This window comes from Homarus americanus, unplaced genomic scaffold (genome assembly GCF_018991925.1).
Source record: "Homarus americanus isolate GMGI-L3 unplaced genomic scaffold, GMGI_Hamer_2.0 scaffold39675, whole genome shotgun sequence".
In the NCBI taxonomy this organism is placed as follows: domain Eukaryota; kingdom Metazoa; phylum Arthropoda; class Malacostraca; order Decapoda; family Nephropidae; genus Homarus; species Homarus americanus.
Genome location: NW_024736071.1, coordinates 13,554,414 through 13,576,554, shown reverse-complemented (window position 1 = coordinate 13,576,554; position 22,141 = coordinate 13,554,414). Strand labels below are relative to the sequence as shown.

The 22,141-nt window shown below is 38.1% G+C and overlaps 2 protein-coding genes across 4 annotated transcripts in view; one reads left to right on the top strand and one right to left on the bottom strand.

The window, feature by feature from the left end:
• Window positions 1-534: 534 nt before the first annotated feature.
• On the bottom strand, window positions 535-20,691 carry LOC121871803. Its single transcript, XM_042374302.1, has 4 exons — window positions 19,882-20,691; window positions 16,627-16,976; window positions 5,722-5,875; window positions 535-2,229 (listed from the first exon to the last, which is right to left on the bottom strand). The coding sequence occupies exons 2-4, from the start codon at window positions 16,913-16,915 to the stop codon at window positions 867-869; spliced, it is 1,806 nt and encodes a 601-aa protein (XP_042230236.1). The 5' UTR covers window positions 16,916-16,976; window positions 19,882-20,691; the 3' UTR covers window positions 535-866.
• A 295-nt stretch (window positions 20,692-20,986) lies between these two features.
• The window catches only part of LOC121871802 (YEATS domain-containing protein 2-like), a 124,782-nt gene continuing 123,627 nt past the window's right edge, over window positions 20,987-22,141 (top strand). For all 3 annotated transcript variants that reach the window (XR_006089949.1, XM_042374301.1, XM_042374300.1), the window contains exon 1: window positions 20,987-21,128. Coding sequence is in view for 2 of the 3 variants with exons in the window: in XM_042374301.1 (XP_042230235.1) it covers window positions 21,084-21,128 (45 nt within the window). In the remaining variant the exon portion in view is untranslated. The remainder of the gene's footprint in view (window positions 21,129-22,141) is intronic.

The window sequence follows — 22,141 nt, the reverse complement described above, 5'->3', positions numbered from 1 at the left end:
TAGTAATAAATAATAAATCAGACTAAAGTTAGGATAATATAATTGACATTGCTGGATTCTTTGTAAGACCAGGAATATTTTGAATATAAATGTCATATATTTTGCACAAAAGATAACAAATTTACTCGGAGTAAACATTATATCTAAAATTTGTATGTCTAATGCAAAATCTATTATGTTTATATTCAAAATGATCATCAAATTGTAAGAATTCCAGCAATGTAAATTATATTCTGGCCGGATAATTTGTATGAATTTTATGAGCTAAATAAAAAAATTATACTTCACCTTGTAAAGGGGTACACCCACCGTGGAATGTGAGCATCCTGGGTTCTGGCAGGGCACCGTGTGGAAACGCAGAATGTGGGACCTCGTAAAGTGAGGGTTGACTGTATAGTAAATATAATCCCCAATCCCACACCTGTCTGAAAGACTGATTGTATTTATTAGTGAAAATATGTGTGTGAGTGTGTGCCACAATGTGTGAACATCATTAGAGATGATAACTTATTCACTGGAGAAAAAAAATCGTAATTACCCAAATATATATTATTGTTAGGTCTGAAGTACCAGTCATAAAAATATTTGTCCTATGGTACACTATACAGTAGTCATTATTTCTACTGAATAAGCAGCAATAGTAAAGAAGATTAAATGGTCTACTTATATAGTTACTACAGTATACAGTATCTGTAAAATAAGTCTACTGTAATTATATTTAAATGCACACTGATTATAAATCTTTTTTTACACTTAACAATTTTTTTGTTCTCATTATCCCAAACCTTCTGTTTCAAATACTGTATTATAATTATAAATCATTAGCTTTGTAAATCTCATTCCAAGAGTTACCCAGGGAGATTCATTCAGTTCACGAGATAATGGCAAAGATCTATGCCCCTGTGACCCTCACCTGCAGCAGACTCTTCCTGAGATCTTCCATCCAGAACTTGTGGTGAACCAAACAACTCATCAATGATGTGCATTGAGTGGTTAGTATAACTGTTGGAATGATAAACCTGAGATACTGTGGTGGTAGTTGGGGTTTGGCTTGAATGAGCTGTACCCTCACCACTCTGCTTTGGTTCTGATGCTGGCAGAGGTGAACAATCCCCAAACAAGAGAGTATCCAACACTCTATTGTAACATCCAGTGGGCTTTGTATTCATTCCTGTGTTTTTTTCACACATTTCTTTTTTTCCTAAATTGATTCTGTGAAGGTTGCCACTATTCACAATTTCTGACTTTTTATTACAAGTTGTAGAACTTTCATCTTCAAAGAGTAATCCAGCCAACACACTGTTGTAGTGAAAGTTTGAATTTTTACTCGGTTGTTCAGAAGTAATCCCAGAAGCCATATTTTTTTGACCATTTAATGAATCAAGCTTCTCAGCAGAGGTAATAGCAGTTTTCTCTCTCTTTGACTGGCCATCCTGAATCCTACCTGCAGTACACAACACAGCTGCAGGATCAGGTGCCAAAAGCACATCACAATTATCTTGCATTCTAGTACACTGTGACAATATTTTGCAGTATGGAGACTTAACTATATTAAAATTCTGTGCCTCCTGCTCTTCATTTGACTCTGGTGAAGGTGGGATACAATCACTATCACTCAGATCACAGTTCCTTTCACTATTAGAACTTGTGTCACTCTCAGTGTCTGATATAACAGTTCTGGCCACTTTTGTCTCCTTTATTGAAGTTGCTTCAAATCTTTTGCTGCTGCTCAGGTGAACTAACTGATCCTCTCCATTACCATAGTTTATGTTAACTACTTGCTGATGATTATCTTCCTGCACATTTACTTTCTTTGTAAATGTTTTCCTGCTGACTCTTACAGTTTGTGTCTGTGCATAAGCCTTCCTCTGCCCAGTTCTCAGGTTCCTGTTATAAGTATTAATACATTTTTTTACAATCTTACTTTCATTTCTTACATTTTGAGAGACTTTACATGGGCCAGCCACTGCTTCATATGTACTTCCTGTTTCATCACTTAAGATATTTCCATTTTCTGTATTCTGTTCATTATGGAGTGTCTGTTTTAATTGCCTCACTGATGGAGCACATACATCAAGTTCATCAAACAATTGAGTAAGTTGAGGTAATTGCAGTGTGTGGTACTGTCTCAAGAGCAGCAAGTGTTCCTTAGTGCTACTTGCCAGGACAAGTCTTGAAAACTCACTCAATGTCAACCCAGCAGCTTCTGCCATTACCTTTAACTGGATTCTAAAATAAGGATAGGGGAATAAAAGTTCAATTTTGTGAAAGCAGAAATGTTTAAACTTATTTTAGGAATGAATCTAACAAGAAATGCTGCATCAACAATGGCTCATAACAAGCAAATTAATAATTTGGAAATCATAAATACAGTATGTGCAACATGTACTGTACTTTACTTTCTTTTAAGCTTCTCTCTACCACTTCCCTTAGTGTAAATATTTTATTAATACAGTACACCCTTTTTTTTTTAAGCCATCTGTTTTCCTTCCTAAACAATCAATCAAATTGAGACTGCATCCTGTTGCTGTCAATAAAATATTAGAACAAACAATGAAATTGTAGGATAGGAATAATAACCATAAGATTATACTATGAACACTAGAAATAGATAACAGGAAAAATGAGAGAGAAAAGCATAGGTACAGGCATCCCCATGGTATTGGAATGGTTCCGTTCCTGAAAATCTTTATGTAACACGAAATCCTGTAATGTGGGACCATTTTTCCCATTGACTCCTAATATATAAATTAAACTGTATTCCTATGGAATTCTTTGCAGCCCAAAAACATAACAAGGGCACATAATCTGCCAAGTGCCAAAATAGAAAATGGAGGAAAATGCTCAGGGAGGAATGTGTCAAATACAAAATTTTTCAGGACTCTCACCCATGTGTGCAGGTTCCCAATTAGTTCTGACTTACCCAGAAGACAGAGGAGAGGTTCGGGAATACAATGCAATACTGTACATAACACGTTTCAGCAACATACGGCTCTTAGCAGGTTATGGTCCTGGAGCTCCTCAATTATGAATGAAAATAGACACAAACAATGATTCATTCATGATATAACATGACAATAAATGCACACAGTTGAATTTAACCCACCAGAATCGATGTTGAGTGCTGCATGAGTGCTCTTTTTCCACTCGTCTTAAATAAGGGTTACACAGTAACACACTCATAACTGAACACAAACTGGGGAAAGAATTCAAAATGAGCAGTGCTATTGTTGTAGTGGCTGCTGGGGAGGTTTGCTATCCTCCAACCTTATCTTGTAACTACCACAGAGAATCCAAACAAAATATATTTAATAATTTCTGTGAAATATTTTTTTCTATATTGCCATTTTTTCTTTTGAAAATCTTGATAAAATAACCATAATAACATAAGGGCAAATACAGTCCTGAACACAGTCGCATAAATGAACACCACTGGGGAAAGAATTCTGAGGAGCACCTTTGTTGTGGTGGCTGCTGGAAACTGGGGGGGTGAGCCATACTCCAACTGTATTTACCACAGAGATATCCACACAAATAAATTTTACACTTTGGGTTAAAATTGCCTTTTTTTTTATTAAAAATTTTACCAAAATTGCATAGGGGCAAGTTTTTTGTCTGTATCCCCAATTTTTGCTCAATTTCAAAATAAGGTATGGGCGAATTTCTGTAACCTGAGTTTCCATAATGCCAGGATGCCTGTATAGCAAAAATGAAGATGACTCGGAGATAACAGCAGGAATATGGGAAAAAAAATGGAAAGGGGAATGAGGCACAGTTGGTCTCATCACAAACATGGTGGGTACACAAGGGTGGTGCATACTGTGAAAAATTAGTCATATATAAAAACATACAATATTATACAGTACATTTATTATTCTTTAGTATAACAACATATACTAAAAGAAAATAAATATTTCACTTCAAAACTTAAAGGTTGTGTCTCATAATGAAAAAAAGAAAGAAGACAATTCTGTATACAGTAGTACTACTACAATAATTAATGATTTTCAAATTGAATGACTACTTCCCTACTTCATTTGCACGTGCAGTAAGATTAATAAAAAAAATAAAAGGTTGGGTGTCATGAACTAATATGAGATGAAAGTGTATGTATGTTGAAATATGAAGAGTGCACATGCACTTCATTTCTCATGTGAGTGCTGCTCTGTATGCATGGGGGAGCTCAATTTTGATAATGATTCTCTGAGATGCAGGATCTCTTCTACCCAGTGATTAGCTAAGATGCCTAAGGAATTCCTTCTCATCACTGATTGGCATGAGGGGAGGGGGAATCCAATTGTTAACCTAGTTCTGGTCCCAATTGACAAGAGGTGCTGCTGTGACAGGCCTAGCTAGCTAGCCAGCAATAATTTAAATTTTTAGATGTGTTTATAATCGCCAAGTCATGTTATGGATTAAGCAGGCAGAAACAGTTATGAAAAGATCTTAACAACCACCTATGACACTAATCTGCATTACAACCACAAATGTCATAGCAATAACAAGTAAATCTGAAGAGGTGATGTATATGAGGAAGAGATGGAATTTGGGTGTTCTCTGTGTGGCTGAAGGGAGTGTATTCAGGAGTCACCCATTGTCACTTTGATTACTCACACTACAGTACAGTGGTCCTTCGGTTAACGAACACAATTCGTTTCAGAAGGTCGTTCGTTAACCGAAACCATTGTTTCAATGGGATTTTGGGTAATTGGTTACAGCTCACAGAAAATTACATACAAAGTAAAAAAAAAATGCAGTAAAGTACACTTACTTTGAGATGTATATGTAGAAGGCTCCTGGTTGATGATGATGATGGGAATTAGAAGTGAGGGTGGAGGAGAAGGGAGAAGAGAAGGAAGTGGGGGTGGAAGAGAAATCACCCCATGCTTGATGCAGTCATTTCACCCATAAAATTTTAAGTTCACTAGGTGTAATTCAAGATTATTTTCTTTAAATCAAGACTGCACTGCACTATATATTGTCAATATGTTAAATAAATTTCAGAATGACCAATACAGTAATTGTACTGTAGAAGCTTAAAAATACTCTGTGTTCAAGAGACCCACAAGCAAGATGTTTCCTCCACTGAACAGAGATACAAACTGAGGCCTTGGTGGGTGAGTGAAGTGGCTGATGGGCACACCAAAAACTAGTTCCCTGTACTGCAATTATGTTAAATAAGTGTTAAAATGACTAAAAATTTTAATATAAAACTTGGAAAATTATTGAATAGTACAACCTTCTTGATATTTACTCCAATTTTAACGAATGTAAGCCCTAGAACCGATTTCTGTATTGGCGGACTAATCTTCCAGCTGGTGAGCAAGCCAAAGCATGTTAAAACATTTTCATAAAAATTTTGTTAACCGAATTTTTGTTCGTTAACCGAGGCGTTCATTAACCGAGGGACCACTGTACTTCATCCATGAAACATTAAAAACAAAGTTGAAATCCAAGGATGTGTACAGGATTACACATTAGGATAGTATCTGGTGTCAAGCAGCGCTAATGGCAAGCTCTACCCATGAGGTTTTTAAGAATGGTACAGTAGATCTCGCCTATCTCCTAAGATAATCATTAATAGCTAGCTGGGAGAATGAATGCCATGTACCGGGTAAGAATAATTTATTTGATTATACTTTTAATTTCCCTTCTAGTGGTTTCATGGAATTTCTACCCTAATCTGTAAACATTAATCTCTTACTTAATCATGGTACTCACTTGCACATAGTAGTAGGAGTTTGTCCATACAGGATAGTTTTTGTCTCACATATTATGGTCCTCTTATCATCAACTGGATAAGATGTACCAGTGCGTTGTCTCCACACCTCAAGAAGTGGACGATAGCTACTGCTGGAGTTCCGTCTTGCTAGATCTATATAAACCAGGGAAATATGAATAAATTCAACAAAAAAAATTATTAAAAAAAAATTATAATGAATATAAACAGACGTACTGTAAATGTGAGTGAAGATAAAATTTAGATAAGAGTAATAAATATGCCAAGAAATGGTGTGTTTTTTCCTCAAAAGTGTCAGTTCTTCTAAAGAATTCACTAGCATTCAAAACAATACAAAATCAAAGACCTAAGAATAAAAAGAAATAGTGTACTCCACTAACAAAAAAAAAAAAAAAAGTGACAGTTCAACTTGTATCATTTGTATATCCTTAGGTTGAAACACTTACAAAACCCTGTTATTCTCCATCACCGTACACTCTTCAGTTTAAAAAAAAAAATAACTCTTTAAGTTGTTTCTTAAAGGGCTCCACAAAAGTCAGCTGCTTCATGGATGCAGGCAACCAATTGTACAGTCTGAGTGCTGTACTGTATAGAAAAAGGATTGGGCAGCAAAAGAACATACCCATACTGCTTTAGGCTCCTCAAGACATGAGAGGTCATCACTACTACACAAAATCATTTCGGAATGTGTGGTCAGAGGATTTAGTAGGTTGGCCAAATACTTGCCTTAAAAGTACTTAGGCAGAGTTTGAACTCTATCCTAGCTTTAATTGGAAGCCAATGAAATTTGATCAAGAATGGAATAGTGAGAGCAAAAATAAGCCTGACAACCCTGTTCAACAGTGTGTGAGCTTTCTTCAGTAGATAATTAGGTAGGCAGACCCATAAAGAGTTACAATAGTCAAACCGAGACAAAATTAGTGAATGTAGTAGTGTCACATGACACTGTCTATCCAAAAACATATAGATATTGAATATGAAAGTTGCAACTCTTAATCACTGAATCTGTATCCTCTTTAAAATTAAGTTTTGAGTCAAAGTACACTCGAAGATTACAAATCGAATCGACAGGACTGATTTGTACTTCACCAAAGTTTAAATAGAGCCAAAATCATCAGATGATGATAATTTTGGTTGTGCCATCATTCAGCTTAAGTTTTCTCTTAGCCATCCATATCTTAATATCAGACATCAAGGACTTCATAATCTCCTCAATATCCTCATATTTATTATTTTTACATAAAGTTTGTATCATCAGCATAGAAATGGTAGGCAATATTGTACCATGAGCATCCAGCAGTAATGTACACTCCTTGCCAATGCATTATGGGCGAGGTGGCTGACAGAAGTGATGTTTGCTGTAAGCGTTTCACACCCCTCCATGCCAGCCAGCTGGGGCTGAGGCAGGCATCTTACATCTGGCAGCAAAAGGAGACTCAAGGACAAGTCAGCCAGCAATCAAAACGTTCACCAGTTGCCTGCTTAAATTTTGTGAACGAAGATTTATGGGTTTTACCCCCCGACATTGTCCCTATACTGTATATTGCCACAACACTTGTTGTTTCTTTGACTTTTTTAACACAATGGGCAAGAGGAAAGATTAAACAAAGGAGCAGATAGCGTCAATTACTAGTCTGCATAAGGGCAAGAAACCTGTAAAGGAATTATCAAGAATTGTTGGTGTGAGTGAACGATCAGTTCAGATTTGGATTAAACGATTTCGAGATGACGGTGGGTTGGCAATACCAGTGCACAGCGGAAGGGAAGGCTCGAAAAACTTCCCAACGCACGATAACTGTTCTTAAGAGGCAACTTGATGATAATCCACGTCTGTCAGCACGGGAATTGAAAGAAAAATCCTGTACTTCTAGGCGATGTTTCTGTAAGGACCGTTCACCGTCACATCCATGACGACCTGTAGTTTCGTAGCCACTATGCACGCAAGAAGCCACTCCTCACCCTTGTCCAGAGCGGTCGCTTTTGCCAAGGCTAATGCTCAGTGGGATACGACCAAGTGGAAGCACGTGCTTTGGAGTGACGAAGCAACGTTTTCCATTACTAGAAGTCGTACTTTTAATATGTGCAGGCGCCCAGGGAGTGATTTGCTTGACCCAAAGTTCACTTTTAGCACTATTAATCATCCTGAGTCACTAATGGTGTGGGGTTGCTTCTCGTACTTTGGAACTGGTGATCTTGTTGTGCGACCGAGGAATGTGATGATGAACCAATTTAACTACTTGGAGCTGCTTTGTGATTATTTGCCCGGGTCTTTTGAAAAATGCCGCACTAATGTGTTTATGCAGGATGGTGCCCCTTGTCACACAGCAAAATCTGTAATACAGTGGCTTGTTTACTGTCAGGTAGACTTCATAAGTGATTGGCCAAGCAATTTGCCTGACCTTAATCCGATAGCAAATATGTGGAGCATCATCAAGCGACATCTACAAGGCAAGGACATAAATACCGTCCCCAAGCTGGAGGCAGCCATTGGTGAGGAGTGGAATAATTTAGACCCACAAATGAACCACGATTTGGCAGTCCTTTCCGTCATGCCTGCAGGAGTGTATCAAGAGGAAAGGGAGACCTATAGACTACTAGAAGTTTGTTAACTTCTCAGATTAATTTTTATTAAAATTTCATCTTGTTGTTTATGTCCGTCACGACCCCGTGCATAATGCAATGGCGAGGAGTATAAGACTACTGGTATAGATGTATGCAGAAGCGGTTTCAAAACTGATTCCCGTGGGAATCCAAACTGCAAAAGGACTGGGTCTGAAATGGTTCCACCAACCATCACACATTGAGATCGCTCTGACAAATAAGAACATAAGAATGGAGGAAACTGCAGAGGGCCTATTGACCCATACTGGGCAGTCCCGTTTATACCCAACCCCTATTGCTCATATAAGCATCCAACCTATGTTTGAAGCTATCCAGCGTATTCGAGTTAATGATGATATTTGGTAACTTGTTCCATTCATCCACTACTCTGTTTCCAAACCAGTGTTTACCTATTTCACGCCGAAATCTAAATTTGTCTAATTTAAAACCATTGTTACGAGTTCGCTCCTGGTTGGATAGTTTGAGTACCTTTGTAATGTCCCCTTTGTTTAACCCTGACTTCCATTTATACATCATCATCAACGACACCAAACGACCAAAGTTGCTGAAGCAACAGATGATGATCCACTGTGTTATAGGCTGCAGAGACCAGGAGGGAGGACTTTCCTCTGCAAGTGTTTATTACCAAATCGTTATGAATTTTACATACCCATAAGACAGTTTCAGTTGAATGGTGCTTCCTATGGGCTGACTGGACAAGGGGGACCACTTCATTTCTCTCCAACAGAGGAAATAACTGATCCAGCATAGCACGCTCTATTATCTTTGATGCGAATGAAAGATTGGAGACTAAATGATAATTTGACATTTTCAGTATCAAAACCAGGCTTCTTAAAAAGTGGACGCAATAAAGCCTGTTTCTCAGATGACACAAAATCACCCTCTGCAAAGCATTCATTTATGAATCTACAAATAAAGTCTGCAGCATATTCATAAGGGAGTTGTACATATAGGATCAAGATGACAAAATGTCTTCTACAAATCTTTGATACAGTATAGTGCAGAATGTTGTTCACTCCTACAGGACAAAATGGCATAACTCAGTTGAAGTTCAACTGAAAATTTCTCATTTAAAGAAACACCATCAAATTCATTTCTTATGCGTGATATCTTTGTCATAAAAAGCAAGGAAAATTCTGAGACAAGCTGAGCATCTGAAGTGGAAGAAGACCCAACAGCCAATTCATAAATGCATAAAATTTTTGCTAATCACTGCCACAAGAGGCTACTTGACTTCTGTAGTACATGTAGTAAACTTTGTGTGCCCTCACTGAACAAACAACAGCCCTACATGCAGTCACATACTCTGACCTAGTACGGTCTGTTCGTTCAGGACTTCTATGATCCTTATGCAGAGAACTAATACAAGAGTCATACCAAGGAAAGTCATCTCATACTGTAATTCTCTTTGTGACCTCCGGACGATAATGGTCTGAAATGGACTGGAAGACATCATTATGTAATTTAACCAACTCCTCAGAGGATAAATCAAAGAATGATCAACTTCCTGATCAATCATGGTTTCCTAAAGATAATTGTTTTACTGTAAGAAGGGGGGTCTTGGGATATTAAAACCAAAAGTAAAAGAAGCATGGTCAGAGTCTAATACACAATCACAGTCAGCTGGAGACAAAAATAGGTCTAGTGTGTGTCCAGAAAGATGTGTTGGAGACGACACATGATTGAAAAACTGTTTACATTGAGAATTTCTAAGAACTACGAGGAAAAAGGTTTCAGAGATGGGCTATCAATCCAATAATTAAAGTCATCACATATTAACCATTGCCTGCTCTTTCCTGAAAGTCTCAAGATAGTAGCCAAATTCATCCATGAAATCCCTATCTGTACCTAGATGACCAGGATGATAGACAAGCAATTCCAATAACTTGACGATGAAGATTTATTAATGCCTCCATGAATTGAAAGGAGGAAAAACAGAGTCACTCCTAATCAGTCTAATGTTGAGCAGGGCCAAAGACTACATTAGCACCACTCTGCCACCCAGAGCTCATGCAGCAGGTTTGGGAACGTGAATAAGATAACGAGTCTTACGAAGAGCACTACAAATGAGATTGATGTCTGATCCATACAACCACTTTTCAGTTACACAGAGGATATCCAAGTTGAACTCCCTCAGAAACTCAATAACTTAACGCATCTTGTTTTGGATCACATGGATATTAAGCAGACCTACTCTTAATAGACTCAAAGAGGGCACTATGTATTTTTTGAACAATTAAAGTCAGTGTTCTCAATTGCTTTTTTACATTAGGAAGTCATCATAAGGGCAATCTTTACTTAATGCAACATGAATGACTGACTCAGTTGGTACTGCAAGAGTGAATCAATTTGCACAGTAGGGTGAGGTCTTATTTGAGCATGCCCTAGACTCATGACTGTCTGCAAAAAATGGACAAACTGGACAACCAGTCCTCTTCTTCTACTATAAAGTGGTAGGAAGCTCTGCATCTTAGTAGAAACTGTGTCTTCTACTGTTTATGCTCTAATCATCTGTTTTATGACCATCATGTTTGTGTCTGCTAAGAAGGGCCACTTTGTGAGTCATTTAAAAATTGAAGGTTATCTTTAAATTAGGTGGGAAGTGTTTGTCGATGTTGGAAAAGGATATTTGTGTTTTTTTTTATGTGGAATAGGCCACCCAGGCACAGGTCATCAACCCACAACAGGGCCTGGGGGTTGAAAAAAAAATAGTAAAAAGAAAAAAATAGAAGAAAAAGAGACTATAAGTTAATCTACACCACGAAGATGCCGGAAAACCAGCTTTTAGAAGTGAGAAAAAATGTAAGAGGATGGAAACACAGAAGAAGGTAAGAGCATTCCACAGTTTGGCTGTGTAAAGAAAGAAGGATGTACATACAGTATTAATATCTCCATTAGCTGGAATCCCTCAAACTCAAAACTCTCCGATAGCCGGAATTAACAAAATTTCTGAAAAATGTTCCCAAAGCCAAAATTTTCCGGAAAATTACGGCTTTGGCAATGATTTTCCAAGAGGCACATTTTCCGGAAAATACAGTGGTCCCTCGGTTAACGAACGGTTCGATTAACGAAATTTCGGTTAACGAATTACCTACCATAAGGACCTTCAATTCGGTTAATGAACAAAACTTTGATTAACGAAATCCTTACGACAAACGCGTTTTGTTGTGAGCATCAGCTGGTGGGCTAATCTGCCAATTCAGTAATCTGTTCTATGTTTACATTCGTTTCAAGTGGAGTAAATATAAAAAAAGTTGTGCTCTTTAATATTTTTGCAAGTTTTATATTAAAATTATTAGTCATTTAAATTTTTTAAACATATTGATAATACTGTATATGCAGTACAGGGAAATAGTTTTTTGTGCGCCCATCAGCCACTTGACTCACCCACCAGGCGTCAGTTGGGCTTTGTTTACAGTGGAGTGAACATAGATTCTATTGGTGTCTTGAATATTTTGGCATTTTTACATTAAAATTATTGGTTATTTTGAAATTTAATTAACATATTGATAATATAGAGTGCAGTGAGAGTTGATTTAAATAAGATAAAATTGAATTACACCTAGTGAACTTAAATTGTTATTGGTGAAAATACTGCAGCAAGCATGGGTCCCTTGAAAGGTGATTTCTCCTCCATCCCCACTTCCTTCTCTTCTCCCTTCTCCTCCACCCCACTTCTAATTCCCATCATCATCATCAACCAGGAACCTTCTACACACACACACACCTCAAAGTAAGTGTAATTTACTGCATTTATTTTTTTTAACTTTGTATGTACTTTTCTGTGAGCTGGAACCAATTACCCAATATCCCATTGAAACAATGGATTTTTTTAACGAATGACTTTGTGGAACGAATTGTGTTCGTTAGCCGAGGGACCACTGTAAAGAGAAAATTTTCCCGATACCCGGAAAATTCAGGGAATGGGAGATTTTTTTTTCCGGGTTTTGGAGAGTCGTCTCACTACCCAGAAAACTCTCATTCCCAGAAGTGCTATCCACCAATTGTTCTGGCTAACAGAGATATCACTACTATAACGGGTTATTCTTGTGTGAATGACATCCACTCAGAAATGGTGGACACAGAGGGCAAGACAAGTGTTACGAGACCACTGCCTTGCCAGTGGTACACAGGATACCAAATCCACCGAACAGTGCCCGTCAAAGTATCTGTAAAAGAGAAAGAGTGAAATAACATTAAGATTAAGAGAAAGGAAAGAAAGATTATCAACTAAAGAAGGAGAGTTATAAGACAAAATGCCTGTGATTCCACCCTATCTAACAGTTGGACAGAAGAATGACCACCCCAGATATGAGAGTAGTACTCCAAGTTAGGATGTACGAATCCCATATAAACTTAAAGCAACTGCTCAGGAGTGAAGAAGCTATGGTATCTGTACAGCATTCCCAGCTTTTGGGAGGCAGCTTTAGCAATGTTGTGGATGTGTGGCTTCCAGGATATATTAGAGGAAATGATGATTCTGTCTTGAAATGTGATTCGTGCGAGATCTTCTACAGTATGTTGAAGAGTAAATGGTAAATACAGTATTTTATCACTACTGAATTTAATCAAATTTCTACCTCACCATTTGAAGAAGCTACACAGATCTGCATTGATAGATGAAACGATATCAGCTCTAGAAACGTCTAGTTTGACAGTTAGGGGGAAGGGAGGAATGAGAAGAGTGAAGAATAGAATAATCAGTGTAAGAATGGATAGAATTAGTTGTAGTTTGAATTAAATTGTTGATAAAATGAAGGAAGAGAGTACCGGTAGGTGAAAGAACAGAACCCGGTGGAACACCACTATTGGTCGAGAAAGAGCGAGAGATCGTTGCCTCGACATTTTAGTTCCTCCTTTTTCTCTATGGCCTGCATGTTATTTACATTGTCCACCAATTCATTTACCAGGGTGTACATCATCTGGTACTGATGCAGAGCAGTGGCTTCCAAAAGGTAAGAAGTATCAGGGGATCCAGGATAACACCAAATCCATACAATAAAGTATTAGGGAATACTGTAGTACTGTATTCATGAACCAATGAATACAGTGGATCAATGCTTCTTAAGGGCATGTGGCTGTCCGACCCTAGTTTTTTGGGGTAGGTTTTTTAGTCTTAGATCTACAGTAGGTGGCTCAGTCTCATGCAAGATGAGAATGAATGGATTTACCCTAAATTGTGTTTTGAATTTCTCCTTCCTTTACATTTTATTTTATCACTCTAATAATGATAAAAGTTATAAGTAGCAATGAAGGAATAAAGTTTAATAGTAAAGTACTGTAATATCAAATATTCAATATACAGATTATACAGTACTGCACTGACAAAGTTCTGGCAATTACTGTTTTTGTGGGTTAGCCATAATCACCTGATGGCAACTCTTCATGCTGTGCAGTCTCTTGCAGCTTTTCTCGTCGTGTTTATCTCTGAGGCCTTTTCTTACAACCTCTCTCCATGTCATTCTTGGTCTACCCTTAGTTCTCCTCCCCTTACATTCAAACTTGTGCATCACTTGATCCAATTGTCTCCTCCATTCTTTCCGCATGCCCAAACCACCTCAACCCACCCATACACAAAACCTCACCAATACTGTACTTTCAATGCCCATACCCAGCCACCCTCATAGCTATGAACAGGGCATCTTGTCGTTCAGTGTCACATTACACATCCACCTCACCTTTATCATTTCAGCTCATTAAAAACCTGTTAGTCGTCCTCTTTAACTGCCCAAGTTTCACTGCCAAACACACAAGTTATAAACATCTTTCCATTCATACGAAAGGAAGGTCTGTTTGCTTTTAGTAAAATTAGCAACTCCGTAAACTTCCTCCAGCCACTTCTGACTTGCAACTGATCTAGCTTCAGCACCCCTTTTAGCAATGATCATGTCACCCATATAACAAAACTTATCAACTAACTCCAGGGATATTTCCCCAATACATATTGTGTTTCTCCAACTTTGCTAAGGCCACATGATTACATGCACATACAGTGGTCCCTCGGTTAACGAACACAATTCGTTCCAGAAAGTCATTCGTTAACCGAAACCATTGTTTCAATGGGATTTTGGGTAATTGGTTCCAGCTCACCGAAAATTACATACAAAGTCAAAATAAATGAAGTAAAGTACACTTACTTTGAGGTGTGTATGTAGAAGGCTCCTGGTTGATGATGATGGGAATTAGAATTGGGGGTGGAGAAGGGAGAAGAGAAGGATGTGGGGGTGGAAGAGAAATCACCCCATGCTTCATGCAGTCATTTCAACCATAAAATTTTAAGTTCACTTGGTGTAATTCAAGATTATTTTCTTTAAATCAACACTGCACTGCACTATATATTGTCAATATGTAAAATAAATTTCAGAATGACCAATAATTGTACTGTAAAAACGTAAAAATAGTTTATGTTCAAGAGAGCCACACGCAAGATGTTACCTCCACTGACCAGAGATACAAACTGACGCCTTGCTGGGTGAGTCAAGTGGCTGATTGGCGCACCAAAAACTAGTTTCCTGTACCGCAATTATGTTAAATAAGTGTTAAAAATGACTTAAAATTTTAATATAAAACTTGGAAAATTATTAAATAGTACAACCTTCTTGATATTTACTCAAATGGGAACGAATTTAAGCCCTAGAACCGATTACTGTATTGGCGGACTAATATTCCAGCTGGTGAGCAAGCGAAAACATGTTGACATGATTTCGTAAAAATTTTGTAAACCGAATTGAAGATTCTTATGGAAGGTAATTCGTTAACAGAAATTTCGTTAACTGAGGCGTTCGTTAACCGCGGGATCACTGTACAAGAAACTTATGTAACATCGTGCAGTCTGACATCCACTCCACTTTTTGCCCACCTTCCACACTCGCTACACATTATTGAGTTGCTGCTGACACCTTTCTTACACACAACACAAGGCCATCTTCTACTTTCCAGCACTTGTTTTGCCACATTCACGCTCGAGCCCTTTAAATCAATTCCTTCCTTGCATTTCTGGAATTTCTCCACTGCCTATTCAATACTATATGCTATTAGCACTAAGATGTCATCATACAATAATTTCCAGGGCACACCAGTCCTGTAATAGTGCCTCCAGCACCATAATAAACAGAAGGGGACTCAAGACAAAACCTTGATGAACTTCTACTTTCACCAAAGATGTCCTTTTTTCTGCCCACTATTTGATTTGCTATTCCATATACAGTAAGGCAGACATACATTTGCTGAACTTGGGAACACTACTCAGGTTTTTGTATATCAGTACTGCTCTAGTGATTTATATTAGGTGACATTGTTATACACAGTAAATTCACTTTATTTATTATAAGTGTAAGGTGAAAACTTGAAATGTGAACCCTAACCCTCCCTCTGAAGCAGTCAACGAACCCGCCCATTTGTTGTTGTTACCCCTACTCCCAGGACCTTACAAGTACTGATATATTAAGTTAACCAATCCCTTGTCCATATTCCATATTGTAATATACCCTCTAGCCATTAAACTATTAAAATGTTATGATTTCACAATACCCTAAACCAAAGCTGCACTTAATTAATGAGGGCTTTATCGATGTCAACTGAACCCGTAAGTATTTTAGTAGTTCTATGTGCCATTTGGCCCTCTGTGCAACATTGCAATATATGGCACAACAGTAGGTAGTAGGCATCTATCAAACAGGGAGGTACTACCAACTGGGAAGATACTGGAGGCATGTGTTGTCTAATGGTAGACCCTGCTGGCATATGGCATCACAAAATTTGTGACTAAGTCCCAGGTTGCTGATCTGACTTTCTGCCTCATTTGAACACAAATACAGGGTCTCATACATGATTAGCCTACTTACCCTCTTCTCAAACAACATGTTGCATACAACCATTTTCAGTGCATCCCCAAACTCATATACTGTACAGGGTATTCTTTCTCCTTCCATATTACTTTTCCAAAGCTTTTTTCACCATGCACACTTTCATAACCCTATGTGTGTTCGCCAAAATGGCCTTTTCGGTCACTACCGAGTACTAAACAATTTTCCTTTCACAAAGCTCTGATATTACACAAATCAACTTATCCCAGAACTTGTCCTTCTCTTCCTCACTTAGTCCAACCTGTGGGACTTATGCATATAGGTACTGTACTGTAACAACAATCACTAGGTTCTTGCCTACCACTAGCTTCAAAACCATGATCTGATCACCAAGTGATCATGTTCTTTAGAAGGAAAACCCTGAAATTTTATAAATGTGAGCTCACATAAAAAACTTACTTTGAAATTGTTTATGTCTGTTCTTGGTATATGAAGGATGAACAGCATGTTTTGTATATCTGTCTTCTGCCTTTTTAGAATTCACTTCCCTGTGGTCAGCTACCATAACAGTTTTTGAATCATGACACTCATCAGAATCATCTTCAGTATCATCCAATGTATCAGTATCTTCTTGAGGACTGACACACTGCTCTATTGTCACCTCTTCTAGCCAACCTACAGTTCTCTGACGGCCAGTTTTCCTCCGCTGCCTCCCGCGTGCCAGTCTTCTTTGACTAGATATATCCATGTTGTTTACTGAGTAATGACATCATAAATTTTTTCCACTTGCTTTTAAAGTTGCATCCCCACTGGAAGGAAAAAAGGGCAAATTTATAGTATCACACTGGTCTTTATTTTTATATTAAAAATAGGTTTTTCCTATGTATTTTGATGAGTTTCAAACGGAAATCACGTGTTTTTTATAGATCCCTCCCCCCCCACCCAACAATCATAATGGAAAAAGTTGAATTTTTTTTTAGCATACCCTGCAAATAAAAAAATATATTACCAACTGTAGATATATGAGACGAATATGGCTGTAATATGTAACTCTGTACTATTTACCATTATTGATTCAGGTCTCTGTATTATATGTTTTATAATCATACTCCCTTTTGTCACCAAGCATTAGTTCAGGCTTTGGGCACATGCGCGCTGTACGCGCATGGGCAGAGAGAGATACCCAGAGAGATTCCAAGACAGGACGCTGTTTACCCCTGTCTTAACTCCTTTTTGTGTTTGTACCAGAAATAGAACTTACGGACTTGACATCAGTGTGTTTCCTTTACCCCTGAGTGTAAGGACCACCTGAGTATCCCACACCAACCAACCAAGAAAACCTAACCTAACTAGGAGGCCTGGAGTGATGCGTGAGCAGGGGTCAGACCACCTCCGCCATTCATAAACAAATCATGGTGACACTTGTGACTGAGCGAAAGTAATAATCGTGAAAAATTAATATCTCAGTTATCCTTAATTTCCAGTGGAAATATCATAGAATAAAAATGTCTTGGAATAGTGTAGACATTACAAGATACATATTTTTAATACAGAAATAAAGACAGGTGTGATACTATAAATTCACCAAAAAAAAATGGAAGAAGTGTCATCATTAACATTTACACCCTGCTTTCTTCTGCCATCTGAACTTCTCACGAAGTCAACAGAAAGGGTAAACAGGAGTACAGGTACTGTATGGTATTGTAGCGAGACAAACCAAGGAAACTGGTAAATTTTTCCTGTGCAAGCATTCTTGTGGATGAAATGAAATGTTCCAGACTTAAACAGTGAGGGCTATTGCATTGTAGCATGCACCAGGCATATATTTTGGATGAAAAATACTGGTAAAAATATTGCCAAATACATTCCTACCCATTTTTGGGGAGCTTTTCATGAGATAAGGAAACGTTAATCTTCTAGAGAATAATTTCCCCAAGTTCCTGCTTAAGGGTCATAACCACCATAAAGTAAAGTTAGACTAGGCTAAATTGTTAGTAATGTCTTAGAACAGCACATTTACTATAACCTAATAGAACCTGGCCTAACCAACCAAAGAATCCTACTTAACATTACCTAACTTCCTAGCAAGGGGGCTCTCCTCCCCAGACCCCCCTACCATATTAAACAGAAAGTACTTATTATGATATCTGGTACCAATGAAAGCAACTTGTTGAAGCGTCATGGTGTAATTTTACATTTTTTGTCGACGTTATTGTACGCTCGGACCAAATGGGTCAGTGTATACCATGGAGTATTCCATGGTATGAACAAACAAATGACACATGGTGACTCAGTAAATTTCTCCGAGGAGTATTTGCGGTAATTAATTAATTTCTTTACGTACCAAGCACGTAGAGACATCACTTTAATGTCATATGATCGGTTTTGCCCAGCAATTTCCCTTACTCTTCATGCCCTGCCTACTACAGTACAGGTGATTTATGACTGTAGATAGAGAAAATCTTAAAAAATTAAGAAATACGTATATATTATAAATAAAATAAAAAGTTGTCGCCACCACGGCCATTGTGAGACTGGTCAATGAAATTAAAATTGTTTCCAGGCTGCTTCCTTTGAGAAAAATCAAATGTGATTGGTCGAAAAAAATTTGTTTGATGATATCAATACATCATTGGTTACAACTGGATGACTTCAATAGCTAACTCGGTTTCACGGCGGTAACATTGTAGTGGATTCCTCCCCTACAAACACTGTGTGTCGATAACTAGCCGACCTCCCGCGAATTCCCCAGTGTATCCCTCGTGGTCAAGGTCAGGTAACCAGCTCCCCTGAACAAAGCGGAGATCTACCATCAAGCCACGCCTACCCCCGCTATATAAGACCTCACGTGGCCGTCATCGCTCTCTTTCTACTTACCGTCACCGGCAAGCAACATCTGTCAACAGCTCCACACCACACGCTCCCTCAGAAAGCTCCTCGCCCTACAGGAACTCTGAGCAAGCTTCGCCTGACCTAGTATCTCTTTAACACTGTGTTGTGCAACAATACAGTATATATACGGGAAACGCATTGCGAGTTTCTTTTCTACCTCAATCCTGAGTGTTAGATATATCACATGTACGTACGTTGTGAGGCCATATTAAGAGAATCTGACAACCTGCCACAACATCTCCTCACAAAGACTGAAATTAAGTAAAATCAATTCAATTCAATTGTGTCGCTATTATCCTTCCGCCGTGTATATATGGGGTTCAAAATGCTCAGAATAGCTAAATCTAAATGTTTCAGTAGTTTATAACTTTTGGGCGCGCTATGTCCAGAAGTAAAATAATACCATAAGGAGCACTGCGTGATGGGTGGTCAGATCTCTGTGAGACGTAAACAACAAATGGTGACATTTGTGAATTACCAAATCTAATAATACTGAAAAATTAATATCTCGGTTATCCCTAATTTCCGGCGAAAATATCAAAGGAAAAAAGGGGGTCTTAGAATTGTCTAAACATTATGAAAAATACATTAATAACAGCGAGAGAAAAACCGGTGCATGACTGAAATTTCATCATAATTTTTTTCAATAACCACTAATCTGCACAAGAAATGAAGGTCAGATTTTAGTAAAACACACCATAATACACCAATAATAACTATTCTTGCATTAAAACCTGAGGGCAGCCAATTGACGAATATTTACCCTTGTTTTTATCAATTACGGTTAGGTTAGGTTAAGTTAAGTTAAAATTATATACTCACTTTTTAACACATCTGCATGTACTATGCCAGTGTGCACTATAAAACACAGTGAAACTGCAACGATTTTATAATAGTTTTCGATGAAAAATCACTGGTGGGTCAGTCATCAATTATTACCCTAATTTATGGATCACCCATCTAAAAACCGAAAAATTAACACCATCACCTACTAAGCACCAAAACGTTAATATGTAAAGCTTATATAGTTTAGGATTTTTAAAGGTTAGGAAAAGTTACTTCAGGTTTTCAAAGGTTTGTTTAGTGCTTCATTTTTTCTTGAGTTTTACCCCACATGTTCCCTCTACTTTAAAGCCCTGCTCACTTTAAACAAGTAATATTGTTGGTAATTTTATCGATTAACATACTACTTGAAAAATATAAATTTCCGACGGAAAAGCAACAGAAGTCTTAAAATTGTCTGAACTACCGACTCCAGAACTTAAAATCCCAAAATTCGATGGATGACCAAAACGATTTTACTCTACCTATATCTATATGTATGCAAATAACTCTTCAATATACATGTATATACTGTATATATGTAAATACTATACAAACATGTAAAGATCACACCAGTGTATATTTACAGCCAGCAGATGGCTTTGATGCTATAACATAAACTTTATGTGACTATTTTTATGGTAATATCATTTTAATTGTGGCAATTAAGTCACGGTACAAATGACTGTTCGTCACTAGACTACATAACTCAAGTCTAGGACCGTAATAGACCACGTCCCAGAAACTTGTCACTAATGAAGGTTCAGCGTGTGTGTTGTTTGGACTTGGGTTTATTACACACTTAACCATCATTAACGTTAAATTATACAACACATTTCCATAATTTTATTTTATCTGGATTAGTTTTCTAAAGCATTTCATATTGAATAGAAAAAAATAAATAAATAGATGATTGTCCAAACATAAAATTTTAGCATAATATCACTACAGCTTAATTATCTGAGTAATTATCAACAATAATTTTGTATTCATATTATCGGATTTTCGTATACTTAGATAACTTTGCTAGGTTAAAGAGTTAAGTATTTTGTGTTAAGATCGCCTTCAATATTTAGAGTAAATGAAGGTAGTGTAGGTAGTGACCGTGGTGTGGCCATGTGTTGGGGCGGGCTCCTGGACACCCGGAGCTCTCTCTTATTTGTCACAAAAACTTCACACTGCTGTCCTTTAGATCTGCCAATATGATTAATTCTGAAGAGGAAGTGTCTATGTTAGGTGCAAGCATGGTGAGTATATAATATAAATGTTTGTTTGTTCTAATAAGTATGTGTATGGTATATGGGTGCTGTCGACCGCGGTGTTTATGTTTTGACCTAAAGATTCTAGTCGGTATGTTAAGTTGGCTGACACATTATCATTACAACCAGCACCACCACTACCATTATTACTTTCACCACCATTATAATCATCACCACCACCATTACTACCATTATCACCATCACCACCATTGTGGGGTATGGGATGTTTGGGTTCACACTCAGGATGGGATGGAGAAAGGAAACTCACAATGTGCTCTCTGTATACATGTTGTATTGGATGTACAATGCAGCTTGGTGCTGGGAAGTGGCAGCGTTGTTACAAGTGTGATGTAGAGAGAGCTGGTTGGTGAGGGTGCTCAGAGGAGGACCAGCTTGTGGGTCGCCATGCTCGCCGGCGGGAGCGAGGACCGCCAGGCAGGCGGAGGAGGAGGTGGTGTTGCTTGCTGCGGCTGTAGCTAGAAGAAGAGACCGGTCACCACGAGGTCAGGTCTTTTATAGCGGAGGTAGGCGTGGGTAGATAGTTGACCTCCGTCATGTATGGCGGCGCTGGTTGACCTAGACCACGAGGCATACACTGGGGAATTCGCGGGGTCGGCTACTCAGCGACAAACAGCGTTTGTATGGGAGAAATCCACTGCACCATTACTACCACCACCATCACCATCACCATTACCACCACCATTACCACCATCATTACCACCATCATTACCACCATTACTACCATCACTACCATCACTACCATCACCACCATCACCACAGCTATCACCACCACCACAGCTATCACCACCACTACCTTTACTATACTCTACTTTTATCCTCTTCACCACTGATCGGCTTGTTAGCTTCTTGGGCGATTGGTCACGTCTCTGTTACACACCTTTGGAAAGTACGGTTAATATATAGGGCTAACTGGCGAGTGAGTTATTTTTATTATTGTTTATTTTCTTAAGATATTTTCATCAGTGAGATCTGATATGATG